The sequence below is a fragment of the Melospiza georgiana genome, chromosome 31, assembly GCF_028018845.1.
Source record: "Melospiza georgiana isolate bMelGeo1 chromosome 31, bMelGeo1.pri, whole genome shotgun sequence".
Lineage (NCBI taxonomy): Eukaryota > Metazoa > Chordata > Aves > Passeriformes > Passerellidae > Melospiza > Melospiza georgiana.
The window spans coordinates 2,497,805-2,509,776 of NC_080460.1; the positions used below are offsets into that span (position 1 = coordinate 2,497,805).

The following is an 11,972-nucleotide window of genomic DNA, read 5'->3' on the forward strand; positions in this document are numbered from 1 at the left end:
GTGACCATCAGACAGCCTGGGCTGTCTAGGACAGGTACAAAGAAGGCTGCACATGTATCCCTTACCTGGGGCAGGTGGGAATGGCAAAGCTTGGGGATGCTTAGGGGGTGTGAAGGCAACACCTGCCCTCCAATCCAGTTACAAAGCAGTTTGCACTGATAAATGGCACAGAAGAGCTGAGTGACAGGCTTTGGGAAGGGCCAGGGCTGGCTGATGCAGCCCCCAGGGGTATAAAACACTGAGCATCCATCTTGAAGTCGTGGTATCCACGAGGGGCAGTTCCCAGTGCTGCAGCTTTTTTCCTGATGTTGTATTTTTGTTAAGGTTTAATAAACCTCTTTAAACTTTCAAAGTGAGCAGTTGTTTCTCACACCTGGCCCACGAGGACACGCAGATCAGAATTCAGATCAGCCCCTGCTCAGGTGCAGCACCACTCTCTGCTCTGAGGCTCCTCTTTCCTAACACAATTCTCCCTCCCCTCTCTGCTCAGCTGCTCCCTGGAGGCACGGAGTGTCGTGCCAGCACCAACGAGTGTGACCTCCCTGAGTACTGCAATGGCACCTCCCAGTTCTGCCAGCCAGATTTCACCGTGCAGAACGGGCACCCCTGCCACAACCAGGAGGCTTACTGCTACAACGGCGTGTGCCAGTACTACGATGCCCAGTGCCAGGACATCTTTGGCTCCAGTAAGGGTTACAGTCTTTCTAAGAGGTGTAACTAAAGAATACATGAAATATTGGTCTCCTCCAGCCAGGTCTCACAAGCTCTTGGAGGTCTGTTCCACACCCAAGATAGCTGAGATACCTTAGAAGGTATAAAATCAGCAGGATGGATTTTGTTGGAAACAAAAAGGTTTTATTAAAAGGCAAAATAACAAAATTCTTTACAGATAAAAAGCTCAGTGCCAGGACATCTTTGGCTCCAGTAAGGAAGGGCACAGGGTTACAGTCTTTCCAAGGGGTGTAACTAAAGAATACATGAAATATTTGTCTCCTCCAGCCAGGTGTTACAAGCTCTTGGAGGTCTATTTCACACCCAAGATAGCTCAGCTACCTCAGAAGGTATAAAATCAGCAGGATGGCTTTTGTTGGAAACAAAAAGGTTTTATTAAAAGGCAAAATAACAAAATTCTTTACAGATAAAAAGCTCAGTGCCAGGACATCTTTGGCTCCAGTAAGGGTTACAGTCTTTCCAAGGGGTGTAACTAAAGAATACATGAAATATTGGTCGCCTCAAGCCAGGTGTTACAAGCTCTTGGAGGTCTATTCCACACCCAAGATAGCCCAGCTACCTCAGAAGGCATAAAATCAGCAGGATGGCTTTTGTTGGAAACAAAAGGGTTTTATTAAAAGGCAAAATAACAAAACTTTTTACAGAGAAAAAGCTCAATGCCAGGACATCTTTGGCTCCAGTAAGGAAGGGCACATGTTACAATCTTTCTAAGAGGTGTAACTAAAGAATACTTAAAATATTGGTCTCCTCCAGCCAGGTCGCAAAAGCTCTTGGAGGTCTATTCCACACCCAAGATAGCTCAGCTACCTCAGAAGGTATAAAATCAGCAGGATGGATTTTGTTGGAAACAAAAAGGTTTTATTAAAAGGCAAAATAACAAAATTCTTTACAGATAAAAAGCTCAGTGCCAGGACATCTTTGGCTCCAGTAAGGGTTACAGTCTTTCTAAGAGGTGTAACTAAAGAATACTTAAAATATTGGTCGCCTCAAGCCAGGTGTTACAAGCTCTTGGAGGTCTATTTCACACCCAAGATAGCTCAGCTACCTCAGAAGGCATAAAATCAGCAGGATGGATTTTGTTGGAAACAAAAAGGTTTTATTAAAAGGCAAAATAACAAAACTTTTTACAGAGAAAAAGCTCAATGCCAGGACATCTTTGGCTCCAGTAAGGAAGGGCACATGTTACAATCTTTCTAAGAGATGTAACTAAAGAATACTTAAAATATTGGTCTCCTCCAGCCAGGTCTCACAAGCTCTTGGAGGTCTATTCCACACCCAAGATAGCTCAGCTACCTCAGAAAGCATAAAATCAGAAGGATGGCTTTTGTTGGAAACAAAAAGGTTTTATTAAAAGGCAAAATAACAAAATTCTTTACAGATAAAAAGCTCAGTGCCAGGACATCTTTGGCTCCAGTAAGGGTTACAGTCTTTCTAAGAGGTGTAACTAAAGAATACATGAAATATTGGTCGCCTCAAGCCAGGTGTTATAAGCTCTTGGAGGTCTATTCCACACCCAAGACAGCTCAGCTACCTTAGAAGGTATAAAATCAGCAGGATGGCTTCTGTGGTAGTGTTAGAAACAAAAAGGTTTTATTGAAAGGCAAAATAACAAAACTTTTTACAGAGAAAAAGCTCGATGCCAGGACATCTTTGGCTCCAGTAAGGAAGGGCACATGTTACAATCTTTCTAAGAGATGCAACTAAAGAATACATCAAGTATGGGTCTCCTCAAGCTCTTGGAGATTTATTTCACACCCAGGATAGCTCAGCTACCTCAGAAGGTATAAAATCAGCAGGATGGCTTTTGTTGGAAACAAAAGGGTTTTAATAAAAGGTAAAATAACAAAACTCTTTATAGAGAAAAACTGATTCAGGTGCAAGAGGTCCTCCTGCTCCTGGTAAAAACCTCACAAAAGCAATTTGTTTCTTCCTTCTCTTCTTTTTCTAGTAAATTGCCCAAGCAAAACTTTTTGGCTCTTATCCAATTAGCTATCTTTAAGTTTCAGGTGAAGTCCCCTAAGTCTTATGAGATGCCTTTTCACCTCATTGAAGAGAAAAACTTCTAAGCTTATTTCTTTTTAAAAAAACAAAGGAAAGTTTTGTCAGTCTGTCCACAGGGGGCACATTCCTATAAATACACTAAATTTATTTAAAATATATTTATTTGCTTGTCACTAACAGAGACCAGCTGGCTTTGGCAGAGTGTTTGGAGCAGTGGTAGTAATGACTTAGCATCATGGTCCTGCATTCTTCCTGTGTTACATTTAGTTTTGTGCTGGGGATACAAGCCATAATTTTGTTGCACTTATCATTTTTGGTACAGTGGGGTTTCTGCTCTATAGGTCTGTAAAGAAATATCAAAAAATATCAGGTTAAGGAACTGTTTTTCTCAGTTTTTAAACTTGGAACCTTGTAATTCTGACATTATAGCTTCTTTAGTGTTTTGCCCAAGTTGCTAAGCTCGTGGCAAACACTTGGTGTAGCAGGGTGGTTGCTGTGGGTACAGGAGATGCTGTGGGAGATGTTTCTGTGCCTGGGTAACGTGGCTCCTCTCTCTGGGCATGGGCTCTTGTTTGCAGAAGCCAAAGCAGCCCCCAGCATTTGCTTTGCTGAAGTGAATTCCAAGGGGGACAGATTTGGCAACTGTGGTTTCCATGGCCATGACTACAAGAAATGCTCCAGCTGGTGAGTCGAGCCCAGTGCATTGGGAAGTGCTGAAATAAATGGCTGGGGATCTGTGTTTGGGGGCTGTGGTGTCACTTTGGGATGTTGTCGGGGGGGATGCAGGGCTGTGCTGAGGAGAGAGTGTTCCACATCTCCTGTCAAGGATTGTGCTTTCCCTAAGTGATCACATATGGGAAGATGAGAAGCAAATCATCATGTTTTCCTAAATGCAGAGATTCCAACAGCTTACAGAAAGAAGGGATAAACTACTCTTGCAGCACTGGAATGAAGCCCAGTTCAGTTTTATTTGTCAAGTTGCCTCAATTTTGTTTTCAAGTAGCATCTTCCAGTAGAAATGAAAGATGGCATCAAGCACATGGTAGTGTGGTTCTCAGAATAAACTCAAGTGTCACTACAGTGTTCCTGTGTTGCTGTTGTAGGAATGCCATGTGTGGGAAGCTGCAGTGTGAAAATGTGAAAGCCATGCCTGTGTTTGGAATCAAGCCTGCTATTATCCAAACTCCCATCAGAAACACCCATCAGACGTGCTGGGGAGTGGATTTCCAGCTGGGCTCTGATGTCCCAGACCCAGGAATGGTGAATGAAGGCACCAAGTGTGGTAATGGAAAGGTAATAAAAATTTTTAAAATGCTCTCCTAATGTAATAATTTGGGGTATTCATGGGAATAAAATTTTCAGCTGCTCTGTTTCATGAATAGTTATGACCATTATTTTTGGATGCTTGTAGTTAAAATTTTCAGCTGCTCTGTTTCATGAATAGCTATGACCATTATTTTTGGATGCCTGTAATTAATATAAAATGACATGAGTCCACTGATTGCCCCCACTGCCCAGTACTGCACTGCCTGTGCACCAAACCTTTAATGAGCCTTTCATTTGGAGGTGAAGCGAAAGAAATTGAGTTCATTGAGAGCCAGAAACTTTGCTCTGTCAACGAGCAGGAAGAGCCAGGCCCTCACAAATGCCTGGAAGACAACTTTCAATTAAAATCCAACTAAACTAAAGAGTGCAGAAGCTTAGCCCTAGCAGAGGAATGTGCATTCCACATGTCCTTACTGGGCACAATTTAATTGCTGTTCCTTTACATTCAGACTGGAGACAAAAGGCTCCAGTGCCAGCTCAGCCCCATGCTGAGAGGCCTTTTGTGGAGCAGAGTTTGTGCAGAGTTTGGAATTATCACTGAGAGTGTGTGAGGCTTTGTGGCAGCAAGCACAGCTTAGGAGCAGGGATCTGGGCAGGCAAGGGGGCCCTGAAATGCCATCATCCCTCATCTGTGTGCATTTCTGCTCCCCAGATCTGCAGGCACTTCCAGTGTGTGAGTGCCTCTGTCCTGAACTACGACTGTGATGTGGAGAAGCAGTGCCATGGTCATGGGGTAAGCAGGGAAGAGAGGTGATCAGTAACTTTATTTTTCTGTTTTGTCCAATTGTAAAACTCTCTATAAAGTGCCTCTAGGCAAGAGAACCTGTAGCAGTGTCAAAAAAATCTTTGACACAACTCTCTGCCAGGCGAGAATTCCCAGTTCCAGTATTGCTAATGAAATTTGACTCTGCATCTCACAAAGAAAAAAAACAAACAAGTAAAAGCCATGGTGTGTAAGCTGTTGGCATAGCTAATCCTTGGAAGCTCTTCCTGAGCAGTGCTGTGTGTGCTCAGTCATGTGAAATCCTGGGATGCCTGGCCAAGGGCTGTGGAGGAACTGGGTAAAAGTCTCCAGGCTGAGCAACAAAGGACAGAAGAGGTCATGGCTCTGCAAGCAGATTGAAATGCCCAGAAATGGAGGTGACTGAGTGGAGTATTTGTGTTTTGGCATACAGGTGTGCAACAACAACAGGAACTGCCACTGTGAAGCAGGCTGGGCTCCTCCTTTCTGTGACTCCAAAGGCTACGGGGGCAGCGTGGACAGTGGCCCTCCATACAATGGCAAGTGGCTGTGGGAGCTGGGCTGGGGCTGGCTGCTCCAGGGCAGCCCCACGTGTTGGTGAACCCAGGCACCTCTGGGTTTCACTGGCAAAGAATTCTGCCAGAGGTTTTGTGCTCAAGGTGTTGCACTTCTGTCCCGGGGTGCTGGGCTAGGGATCTGTAAGGATCTGGTTTAGTTCAGGTGATTTCTGCCACCTCAGAACAAAGATCCTCGTGGATTTCCCTGTATCCAGGCTTGGAAGGGAAGCTTCAGGGAAGGGAAACATGATTCCTGCACAAGAAAAATCAAATGACAGAGTTGGAAGCTTGCTCTGCTCACTTGAGGGTTTGAAGGTGAAATAGGAAGCCAGAGCCAAGCTCTAATCTGTAGCCATGATATTTTCTGAAAAATCCTTTCCTTAGGATTTTTCCTCCTGAGAAGCTGAGAAGCCTCAGGAACAAAATGTAAACATTGATTATCTGCTGCTGTGGAGTGCAACAGGTGCATCTGTGATTGGTCTCATGTGGTTGTTTCTAATTAATGGCCAATCACAGTCAGTTGGATCGGACTCTCTGTCCAAGACACAAGCCTTTGTTATTCATTCTTTCTTTTCCTATTCTTAGCCAGCCTTCTGATTAAATCCTTTCTTCTATTCTTTTAGTAGAGTTTTAATATGATATATATCCTAAAATAACAAATCAAGCCTTCTGAAACATGGAGTCAGATCCTCATCTCCTCCCTCATCCTTGGACCCCTGTGAACACTAATCTGGAGAAAACTTGCTGTGTCCATGTGGAGTATATAAAGATGGGGTTGGTGTAACTTCTGTGGGCTGCAGGAATGATCCTGAAGACTGTTTTTCATAAGCTGCTGTAGCTTTTGGAAGGCTAGGGACTGATGCAATAACAGGCTGGAGAAGCACACTGGAGCTCAGGCAGATCCCTCAAATCATCAGCCAGAAAAAGGGAAAGGCTGTTTTGGTACAGCCTGCAGGGGAGAAATTGCTGCGTATAAAAATGTCAAAATGAAGAGCCCAAGTTCTTTGTCTACAGCAAACAGTGCCTGGAGAAGAGGTAGATTTAACATCAGCCCAAAAGGCAGAAGCTCTGTTTCCCTCTCTTATAAAATCTTTAGTAATGAAACATTACAGCCATGAAAAATGAGGATTGATCTCATAATTTAATGTGCTCCTGCAGCCCAGAGTGTCAGCTCTAACAGATAAACAGAAAGGATCTATTTGGGCACCTGTCTTATTGGATTCTTTGGGGTTTTGTCTGTGAAGAATAGAAAGCAGTTACAGAACCATTCCTACCTAAGCAGAGAATATTTATTTCTCCCCTGTGGTTTTGTACCCTCAGACAAAGACACCTCCCTGCGCAATGGGCTCCTGGTGTTCTTCTTCCTGGTGCTGCCCCTGCTCGTGGCTGCTGCTCTGGCCTTTGCCAGGAGGGACAGGCTGAAGAGGAGCTGCAGGAGGCTGATGTCCCGCTGCCACTCGTGAGTGCTTCTCCTTTCTGCCCTCTCCTGTGCCCTGGAACAGGGCAAAATCCGTGCATGGTTGTTTGCACCAGTCACGCCAAATGTGGAGGATGCCAGTCCCAGGATGTCAATGGCACATGCAGGTTGCCTCTGGCAATGACTGAATAGAGAAATCCATCCCAAATCAAGAGAGCAGAGAGTTTTCTCTTTATTATTATGTTTATTCTTGTGCATTGATGATAGAGCTTTATATTTTCGTGTCTGATCTTTTTATAGAGGGGCAAAGGGAAGCTGCCAGAGTCTTGAACTGAAAAAAAGGTTGTTTTTATTTATTAGATTTGTAAATATTAATATTATTTGCGATTAATATTGTAAATATTCATCTTGTAATATTAAATATTATCTTTCTCACGCTTGATATGTGCTAAGATAGTATAAATCCAGCTCAGGTTCACAGTGCCTGTGTTCCCAGCCTGCACGGGGGTTGTGTCTGGGTTATGTGCTCACACAGCCCATATCCATTGGATTTCAGGTCACTTCAGTCACCTCCTCCTCCTCGGCCAGACACTGAGCCCAGGGATTACCAGCCAAGAGGCTTCTCCCGTGGCATGCCTTATCCTCCAAGAGCTGTGCCCATGGTAGGAACCAGCCACCTTCCCTTACTCTATTTGTTCCTCTCAAGTAAAGACATGAAGGCAGTTGCTCTAACTTTTGCCCTAATAAAAGCTCTAAAGTTACTTCTTCACTTCTGAAAATGGTTTCTCCTCGATAAAAAGCAGAGAGAATATTTGTTTTGTGGGGGGCCCCTCAGTTTCCCAGTTTAAGTGCTGTCCCAGAATGTGCTTGGTTTACCTGCTTTGCTGCTCCTTTTCCTCATCACAGATGCCCAGCCCTCTCTCCTTGTCAGAGCAGTTGTCCTCTGAAAGCCACAAACAGCCAGAACACCCTCCCAGAGCAAACCAAGGGCTGCTGTGATCAGCCTTGCTGTGTTTTTCAAAATGCAGAAATCCAGCTGTGGTGATCAGCCTTTCTGTATTTTTCACAATCCAGCAGTTTCCAGACTGCTGTTGCTTCTTCCTGCTGAGTTTCTCAGAGGAAAGAGCTCCTCTGATATTGCCAAGCTGCTTTGCAAGTGTTCTTGAACATCACTTATTTAGTGAAGTAAATATTTCAATTCCCTGACGTAAATATTTCAATTCCCTGACGTAAATATTTCAATTCCCTACGCGCAATTGGTGACCATTCTCTTTGTGTTATTTTTTGCAGGATATGCATCCCAACACCTTTCCTGTGCCAGCTTACCCAGTTAACCAGCACCCCCAGCAGGCTTTCCACCAGCCCTACTACTCCCCACCGCAGTACCCAGTGCAGCAGCCACCGAGGGTGCCCAGCAGGTCAGTGCAGCCCCCTGGCAGGGGCACTGATGGCATTTCTTGTCCTGGCTGTCACTCCCTGGGGTGTTCCATCGTGTGTTGTGTGTGATTGAGGCTGACTTTTCACCAGGAGAAGTTTCTCCTTCACTTCACCCCGGAAGGCAGCGCGTTCATGGTGCGCTGTCGTGGCTGTGTGGTGATGGATGAGGCTCAGAGCATGGCTGTGCAGGCAGATTAGCCCAGCAGGTGGATGAAAGGCCTGCTAAAATAGTCAGCTTAAAAGCAAATCACTCACAAATCTGTCATTGTGCTGATTTGTGAATGCTATGGCCAAGTGCAAAGCCATTTCTCTTAAATTTGAGCAGGAAGTTTTCCTGTGTGTTTCATCTTACTTTTGAGTTGTGCTTGTGAGATGCAGTGCTGTGCTGTGCCTCACACAGACCCAGCACGTGCCAGTGCTGAGTGGGAGCATCCTAATGCAGCTCATGTTGGGGGAGCTCTTGGGCTGGGGGGTTCTGCAGAGAATTTTGGAGAAAAGGTGAGTGTGGTGGCCACATTTCTCTTCCGAGAGAAAAGCAAGGCACAATTCTTCCCAAAAATATTCCTGGGTTTCACATTCTTTGGACCTCAGAGAAAGGAAAAACAATTCTTATTGTTTTTCTACTACAAAAGTAGAATGCAATATGGAGATTGTTTACCCAGAGTGATGGTGTTTTGTTTCCTTGGCCTATCAGTGCCAAGTGTGTAGCCCCACATTTCTCTTCACAGAGAAAAGCAAGGCACAATTCTTTCTAAGAATATTCTTAATCTCATTTGCTGTGTCTGTTTGTGCCAAAGTAGAATGCAACATGGAGATTGTTTACCCAAAATGATGGTGTTTTGTTTCCTTGGCCTGTCAAGGCCAAGTGTGTGTGTCAGGACAGTCATGAGATTCTGTGCAGTGTGAGCAGATTTGAGTGCCTGGCAGATTCAATTTAGATGTAATGTAGTATAGAATAACATATATAGTATAGAATAACATATATAGTATAGAATAACATATATAGTATAGAATAATATATATAGTATAGAATAACATATATAGTATAGAATAACATATATAGTATAGAATAATATATACTATGCAACATAGAATAATATAGTATAAAAAATAATTAATTAGCTTTCTGATAAGATGGAGTCAGATGCATCATTCTCTCCCCTCGTTGGGGGTTCCCTGTGAATACTAAAGGTGAGTTTGACCAGCTGGGGGTTCCCAGAGGATTTCAGGCCATTGAAGGCACAGTTTGAGCATGGCACGTTTGGGATGAATCTTGGTGTGAGGGCTGTGGTGGGGCAGGGTGGGGTGTGATGTTGTGGCACTGACTGCTCCTCCTCTGTCCCCTGCAGGCCTCCACCCCCTCAGCAGAAGGTTGTACCTCAGGGACCGCCTCCAGCCCCGCAGAAATGTTTACCTCAGGGACAGTACTTCCCCTCCCGACCGGCACCTCTGCCTCCCAAGTAGATTTCTGAGCTGCTGGCTGCGACAGCTGAAATTGCAGTTCCCCTTCTGGCATCCCGTGGCAGTGCAGTGCCGGCAGCCTCCCTCTGCAGCCTGGGACAGGGCAAACGAGAGATCCCGAGCAGGAATGTAGAACTTTACACTCAATAAATACCTCGACCAAAGCTGCAGGGACTGAAACACCCAGCCTGTCCCTTGCTCTGTCCAAGCTTTGCCGCTGCAGCCAGGCTGGCAGCAGGGAAATAGTCCTGAAATCCAGCACGTGGCTTTGGGTTTCCCCATTTCTGCCACGAGCCCTGGTAAGGAAATTGTCTGATTTGGTGTTGTCTCTCTGATTGTGCAGTGAGGAATTGGAGTAACCCGTTTACAAAGCAAGATCTGTCAGTTAATTTACAGTTACTCTGCATGGACTGGAAAGTGTTTCCCATGTACACCATAAATGGAATGAGGTCTCAGAGGACTTTTTCAGGAAGAGAGATATATATTAAACATGTTTATGCATGTATATATGTTTATAGATGCATAATAATGCACTTAAATTCTTAACTCCATGCTGACTGACACTAAGCTGTGCTGTAGGAGCACTGAGTTTAATGCTTTTTAATTAGAGAGTGGCTAAACGAGACTCCTGTACTAATTCCCACTAATTCATGGATGGGCAGTGGAGATAAAGGTACGAGAAGACACGGCCATATTCTGGTTTTAAACAATGGGCTGCTGCTAGGTTTTAATTGAGGTCTAAAGACAGCAGCAGTCCCTGCAGAACACTGGGAAGTGGGAAGTGTCTCTGCCTGGACCACCAGAGCTTCTCTGAGCACTTTAAATGGGAGCCTGGTGGCTGATGCACCCTGAATTTAACAGCCAAGCCCTTGTGGTGTCAGTCAGGGCTGCTGTGTGTCAGACTGGGCTGCCCTGTGCTCCTGCACCATGGGCTAGACTGGATTTTGGAACTCCTCCTGAGCAGAGGTGCTCAGGAGAGGGAGCTGTAGATCCTGGTTCTGTGGTGCCCTGGGTAGAAGCTGGATGTCGTGGTCACAAGTAGAAATCTATTGCACAACTTGCTAAAAGTGAGGTTCTGTTGCACAAACTTGCTAAAAGTGAGATAAGTGCTGAAGAGCCTGCTGGGCTGTTTCGCTCTGTGCTTGCCACAAGCCCAGCTCAATCTGTAAAATCCCCCTAATATTGCCAAAAAATAATCTTTTTCTCTGTATATACATACATAAATATATATATAGTGTGTGCAGTAATAAAATACTTGAACTCCTGTGGTTTCCCATAAACTTAGACTAAGATTTATAACACCATTAAAATCTGTAAAATGTCACCTAGAATTTCACCAACTGTACTGGTGGGGGTCTCCTTTTTGTTCCAAGATAATCAATGACTTCCTAATTGCTGTGTCCCGCTCTGGCTGAGCAGGCTGTCTGTCTGTCTGTCTGTCTGTCACAGTGAGCTCTGCAGCTGGATGCAGCCCATCTCCAGCCCTGGTCAGAGGGTGGGGAAGGAGGAGGGGATCCAGGGAGTGAAGTCATCCAGAGAGATGTACTTAGCTGTGTGTGTGAACTAAACTATGCTGAACATGGTGCCTTCATAGACAAAGAGTTTTTGTACTCCCGGCGTGCCCGTTGGAACAGCAGGGATGTGTGGTGTGAGGAGCAATGCCAAGGACAGGAAATGGCTCCAGATTTTGGTGGTGAATGCTGAAGATGACTACTGACTTTCTTTTGTAAAGTGTAGGGATACCTGTCCCGGGCAGGTCGGGAGCTGTGTCCCCTCTGCAGCGGCCCAAGAGCTGCTCCCAACCCCTTTGTACAGCCCCAACAAGCAATAAAGATGCCAGTTTTGTACAAATCTCTGCCTCAGCCTCTGCTTTAAGGGGTGGGGGCCCTGTTACTGGTGTGGCTGTTAGCCGTGGGCAGTTACTGGTGGGCTGTGGCGCCGTTACTGGGGGGCAGTTACCGGCCGGCCATGGGGCCACTCTGTGCAATGCCACCACTGCTGCTCCTGCTGCTCCTGGAGCTGCTGCACGAGGCTGGGCAGGGCCCCCCTGAGCCCCCAGCCCGCCAGCACCGGGCTCAGCCATGGGGGTCTCTGTCCCCTGTGGGTGGGCAGGTTTGGTCCCAGACCACGGTCCCGCAGCAGCTGGGGACCAGCACGAAAGGAGAGGAGGGGCTGAAGCAGGCACGGTGCTGGGGGGGCTGGGGAAGGAGGGTTTGGGTAAAGAGAGGGGCTGGGGGGTACAGATGTGGTGGCAGCTGTAACAGAGGCTGGGGAAAGGGAGGATTCAGCTAAAGAGAGG

General features: G+C 45.7%; 1 protein-coding gene across 1 annotated transcript in view; it reads left to right on the plus strand.

Moving 5' to 3' along the window:
- Positions 1-11,524, plus strand: part of ADAM9 (ADAM metallopeptidase domain 9) — a 29,372-nt gene extending 17,848 nt beyond the window's left edge. Inside the window, exons 14-22 of the mRNA XM_058042351.1 lie at positions 491-686; positions 3,312-3,417; positions 3,837-4,026; positions 4,712-4,792; positions 5,235-5,340; positions 6,679-6,817; positions 7,332-7,437; positions 8,066-8,193; positions 9,562-11,524. Coding sequence (XP_057898334.1) covers positions 491-686; positions 3,312-3,417; positions 3,837-4,026; positions 4,712-4,792; positions 5,235-5,340; positions 6,679-6,817; positions 7,332-7,437; positions 8,066-8,193; positions 9,562-9,676 — 1,167 coding nt within the window. The 3' untranslated portion in view covers positions 9,677-11,524. The remainder of the gene's footprint in view (positions 1-490; positions 687-3,311; positions 3,418-3,836; positions 4,027-4,711; positions 4,793-5,234; positions 5,341-6,678; positions 6,818-7,331; positions 7,438-8,065; positions 8,194-9,561) is intronic.
- The last annotated feature ends 448 nt before the right edge of the window (positions 11,525-11,972 follow it).